We start from the raw sequence: 5,511 nt of genomic DNA, 5'->3' as shown, positions 1-5,511 counted from the left end.
ACACTAACTTATTACTGCTTATTTAGTTTACACTAACATTGCACAAACTTAAATGTCTTTCCGGTCACAGACCCAGCATTAGAACAAAGATATAGATCAATCTCAGAACATCAGAGCAATCTCTATAACATTTAACTTTAGCTACTAAGAGGGAGGGGTGGACTACCCAAATCCTCTATCTGAGTGTGGGGATTATTCTGCCCCATGCAGAAAACTCACTCAGTTCCTATGAACGAATATAATCATCCAGATAGGCTGGAGGTCTCCTGTTCCTCAGTGAAACTCGACTCTCATGTGGTGGAGTCTGATGGCTATCCTCCTGCTGGTCTTCATCTGGAACCGGTGTGTGTGAAGAATTGTTAAGATTTTCTTCAGGTAATGTCTCGTGTGGAACAGCAGAAGTCTCAGGTGTAACAACAGATGTTTTGGCTGCTCCCGGAGTGTGTGAAAGATGGTAGCTATTCCTTCTCAGCTTGCCTCTGGGTGTCTCGATGATGTAGGATCGAGGCGACCCTGCTCCAGACACCACTGTTCCTCTGGTTTGCAGATCTGTCACCCACACATTCGCCCCTGGACGTAGGAGTGACATGTTGCGTGCCCGGTGCCTCCGGTTGTAGTTTTGTGTTTGTTTCTGCCTGTAGTTGTTCTCCGCAGTCCTCAGCTTTTCCACATCAATCGTCTTTGGCGTTAGCTGCGACTGAGTAACAGGAACAGTTGTCCTTATCCTCCTTCCCATGAGAAGCTCAGTTGGACTGAATCCATTCGCTAATGGAGCTGAACGGTAGGCCATAAGAGCAAGATACGGATCCCCCGCCTTTTTAAGGAGATTCTTGACAGTTCTGACAGCTCTCTCAGCCTCCCCGTTGCTTTGAGGGAAATTTGGGCTGGATGTTTCATGACTGAAACCCCATTCTTGTGCAAATCTTTTGAAGGAATCCGAAGCAAACTGTGGCCCATTATCAGAACGGAGACGTTCTGGTATGCCATGGCGTGCAAAGATGGACTTACAGTGTTCGATCACTCCCTCAGATGTTGTGGATGTAAGTTTTACAACTTCAAAGAATCTGGAAAAATAATCCACAACAATCAAGTATTGTTTGTCCTTAAACTGGAATAGATCAGCTCCCACCATGACCCATGGTCTTTGTGGAAATTCAGTGGACAGTAGTGGCTCTTTGTGTTTAGTTCTCTCCCGACAACATGTGTCACAGGTCTCCAACAGCTTAATCAGCTCACTGCTGAGACCTGGCCACCACACTGAATGTTTGGCCCTTTCTCTACATTTAGTTATCCCCAAGTGACCCTCATGCAGCTTCGATAGAATGTCCTTCCTGAGAGAAGCTGGAATCACTATTCTGCTACCATACAGAAGCAGACCATTTTGGACAGTAAGTTCCCCTGAAAACGGCAGATAAGGCTGGAAACCTTTTTCAATAGAGTATTTATCTGGCCATCCGTCCACACAGAACTTTTTCAGCTGTTGGAGTACACTGTCGCCATCCTGATGTCTCTGGATTTCCCTCAGTCGTGGTTCCGTGGCAGGTAAACATGCAACGACTGAGTCAACGTACAAGTTGACCTCCTCTTCTTGCAGTCCTCCCAACTCGTTGAGGATTGGAGCTCTAGACAAGACATCAGCTGTAGCGATATTTTTGCCAGCCACATGGGAAATACTGTAGGAAAATCTCATTAGTCTCATTCGCAGTCGCTGTATGCGAGGAGGAAGCTCATTTAGACTCTTCGACCCCAGCAGCGGGACTAACGGCTTATGATCGGTTTCAATGTGGAACCTCTTCCCGATCAGAAACTCTGCGAACCTCTCACAGGCCCATGTTGAAGCGAGAGCCTCTTTCTCAATCTGAGCATACCTCTGCTCTGTCTCGCTGAGAGACCGTGATGCATATGCCACTGGCCTCCATCCTGTATCAGGGTGTTTCTGGAGAAGAACTGCACCGAGTCCATACGATGATGCATCTGCTGAAACGCATGTCTCTGCATTCGGGTCATACAACGCTAGTCCTGGTGGTGTCGTCAGATCTGTTTTAATGGCGTCGAAAGCTCGTTGCTGTGGTGGACCCCATAACCACATGTTTGACTTCTTCAGAAGATCTCTCAACGGTCGGGTTTTCTCTGCCAGGTGTGGGAGGAACTTCCCAAGATGGTTCACCATACCCAGGAAGCGTCTCACCTCGCTTATATTTTTGGGCTCCTCCATGGCTCTTATAGCACTCACTTTATCAGGGTCTGGACTCACTCCTGATGCATCAATAATTTGTCCCAAGAACTTTATGCTGCGTTTAGAAAACTCACATTTGTCATTCAGTGTTACTTTCGCTTCCTGGAGTCGAAACAGTGCCTTCCTCAGTCTTTCATCGTGCTCCTGCTGTGTCGTCCCCCAGATGAGGACATCATCCATCTGACAAAGGACTCCATCCAGGCCCTCTAGAATCCGTGTCATGCGTTTCTGGAAGTGCTCTGGTGCTGATGAAATCCCAAAGCAGAGCCGATTGTAGCAATAGCGCCCAAAAGGTGTAATGAAGGTGGTGAGCAGGGAAGACTCCCTTGACAGTGGAATCTGCCAGAATCCAGCATTGGCATCCAATTTGGAGAACACTTTTGCTCCTGCTAGCTGTCCGAGCGTGTGCTCAACTGATGGCAGTGGGTGTTTTTCTCTCATGACATATTTATTCAGTTCTGTGAGATCAATGCATATCCTCACCTTGCCAGAGCTCTTAGGGACAACCACCATAGGTGCACACCAGTCTGTTGGCTCCTCCACTTTGGTGATGACCCCTTCCTGCTGCATACGGTTGAGCTCCTCTTTAACCTTCGGCAGTAGGGGGAGGGATATGCGCCTCGGCGTTGAGAGGGAGAAAGGCTGCGCATCAGGTGACAGAACAATGTTATACTCGCCCTCCATCAGTCCTAGTCCTCTGAAAAGTTTAGGAAACTCCTGCTTCACAGCATCAATGGAGTCCAAACTTATTTGGTTCACCCTGGCAACTAATTTTAATGCCATTGCAGCACGCCCACTCAGCAATGATGTACATAAATCCTTCACAACATAAATGTCCTCCTCAGTACTAACACTGTTGTTGCTGAGTGTTGCTGTAAACATGCCTTTCACCTTTAATCCAGTACCTCCTGGTCCCTGCAGGATTTTCTTTGGTTTCTCTAACTTACCAAATTGGCGCTGAGAATACAGTGTTTCTGGGACAGCAGTGACATCAGCTCCTGTGTCAATTTTAAATACAGTCTTATGTTTGTCCACCAGAATGTCCATCATCCATGGATTGTCTTTAACTTCTGCAGAAAGTGATCCCAGGAAAGCAACATCATTATTTGTCTCTGTGCTTTCTGTGGCAAACCCAGCATTCACTTCACATATTTTTTTATTTCTGCAGACCCTAGCAAAATGTCCCTTTTTCCCACAATAATTGCAGGCTGCTTCTCTAGCAGGGCATTGCTGCATACTGTGTCCTTTCGTGTCACCGCATCTTCTGCACTGTGCCTTTTTATCCTGTCTTGCTTTTGTGACGACATATTTGGGCGGCGCCTTCGGCTGTCTAGGCCGCACGCTCCCGCTCGCGTGAACGCGGTCCAACTGCGCGCCAGCTACGTCTGACTTAAAGTTAGCATGAAGCATCTCCTGTTGCTTTTTCACTAGCTCGCTCTGACGGGCTCTGTTTAACGCTTTCTCTAGCGTCAGTTCAGGGTCCATTTGTAACTGTTCTGATAGTCTTTTATCTCTCAGACCCACGACGAATCTGTCCCGCACCATCTCATCATGCAGCGTCCCGTATCCACAGTATTCAGCCAGACAGTGTAACGCGGTGTGAAAGCCGTCAATGGACTCACCCGTCTCCTGTTGTCGCTGATTAAATTTAGCCCGCTCAAATATAACGTTCCTGCGGGCTACGAAGTGAGCATCCAGCCGTCCCTTAACTGTGTCGTACTCACTCGCTTCTTGTGGAGTCAGATGCAGGGAAACCAGTATATCTTCTGCCTCGTCCCCCATGGTGTATATCAGCGTATTTACTTGGTTTTCGTCCGCTTGTGTCTCCAAACCAGACGCGATGCGAAACCTCTCGAAACGCTTTATCCATTTCGTCCAGTCTTCTGCTCTGAACGTGAATTTTTCCGGCGGGGCGACTTGAAACTGGTTCATGACGTTGAATTATTATTATTATGTTCAGCCGTCAGTTTTCTCTTCGCTGAGTAGTCTATACTTCTGACACCATGTTCTGTTCTCCGATATGTATATATAACAATATGTTGAGGCGACACAGAAGCACGCGTGACCACTCTTCAACTTAGCAGGTACACCCTTTATTTGTTCCCCCCGCCCAACACAATACAGTACAAAGGTTCCTATGCACAGATAGCCTGATACTACACCCAACACATGTCATCTGAAGTCACTAGCATCAGCACAGACCTCACAGACCGTCTGTAAGTTTTAGATACTGGTAAAGATTATCAGTAATCCAGGCCATAATCATGCTGAAAAAAGTTAAAAACAAACCAGGGGACTATGATTCCAAGTTTGAAGACGTTTCGCTTCCCATCAAGGAAGCTTTCTCAATTCAAAATGTCTGGATTAGCATTGAGTTTCAGGCTCATAGGGTGGCCCATACAAAAGCCTTGTTATGGCTTAGAAAACATGTAAATTGAAAAGAAAAAACATGTCCACCCCTTAGTAGTGGGGAGCCTTTGAGGTCATTGTTGGCCTTCAAAACCTGAAACTGGTCCATGCTTCTGAAAAGGGAATCATTGGGGGAATTGTTGGCCTGGCTGAACAACGATATGTTTTTGTCCCCTGTAAGGAGGTGGGGGTTGTGATGATAGTGGGAAGGAATCAACTCAATTGCTGCATTGTTGGTTATTGAAAGCTGAAATCGGAGCCAACCCCCTCTGTTCAAAGTTGTTGTTTTGTTTTTTTTTAAACATAGATAGCTTCCTTCACACCCCTTTCAAACCACCTGTCTTCTTTGTCCAAAATGTGAACATGCTGGTTCTCAAAAGAATGTCCTTTGTCTATAAGGTGTAGATGTACCACAGAGTCTTGTACCGGAGTGGTCGCTCTTCTGTGTTGGGCCATGCGTCTGTGGAGAGGTTGTTTGGTTTCTCCAATATAAAGATCAGAGCATTCCTCACTGCACTGAGCTGCATACACCACTCCACTCATATTTGGTCTGGGGGTTTTGGCTCTAGGATGCACTAGTCTCAGTTTAAGGGTTTGTTTGGTTTGAAATGTACTGGGATTTTGTGTTTGGAGAAAATCCTGTTGAATTTTTCAGAAACTCCAACAACATATGGGATGGCAATGTTTTTGCGTTTAATCTCCTCACTAGTATTTTCTGCTGGGTGTCTTTTGGATTTCCTTGCTGATTTTACAAACGCCCACTTTGGGTATCCACAGGTTTGGAGAGCATCTTTGTGGTGTTTCTGTTCTTTGTGCTTTCCTTCTGTTTTAGTAGGGACATGCTCATCCCGGAGTTATAAGGTTCT

General features: G+C 46.4%; 1 protein-coding gene across 1 annotated transcript; it reads right to left on the bottom strand.

The window, feature by feature from the left end:
• Positions 1 to 226: 226 nt before the first annotated feature.
• LOC119792650 (uncharacterized protein K02A2.6-like) lies at positions 227 to 4,168 on the bottom strand. Its single transcript, XM_038299378.1, has one exon. It carries the CDS (start codon positions 4,166 to 4,168, stop codon positions 227 to 229), a length of 3,942 nt encoding a protein of 1,313 aa, XP_038155306.1.
• Positions 4,169 to 5,511: the final 1,343 nt, after the last annotated feature.

This window comes from Cyprinodon tularosa, unplaced genomic scaffold, assembly GCF_016077235.1.
Source record: "Cyprinodon tularosa strain WSP-4 unplaced genomic scaffold, ASM1607723v1 ctg428, whole genome shotgun sequence".
Lineage (NCBI taxonomy): Eukaryota > Metazoa > Chordata > Actinopteri > Cyprinodontiformes > Cyprinodontidae > Cyprinodon > Cyprinodon tularosa.
Note: the sequence above shows the minus strand (reverse complement) of the source record. Positions and strands in the feature narration are given on the sequence as shown.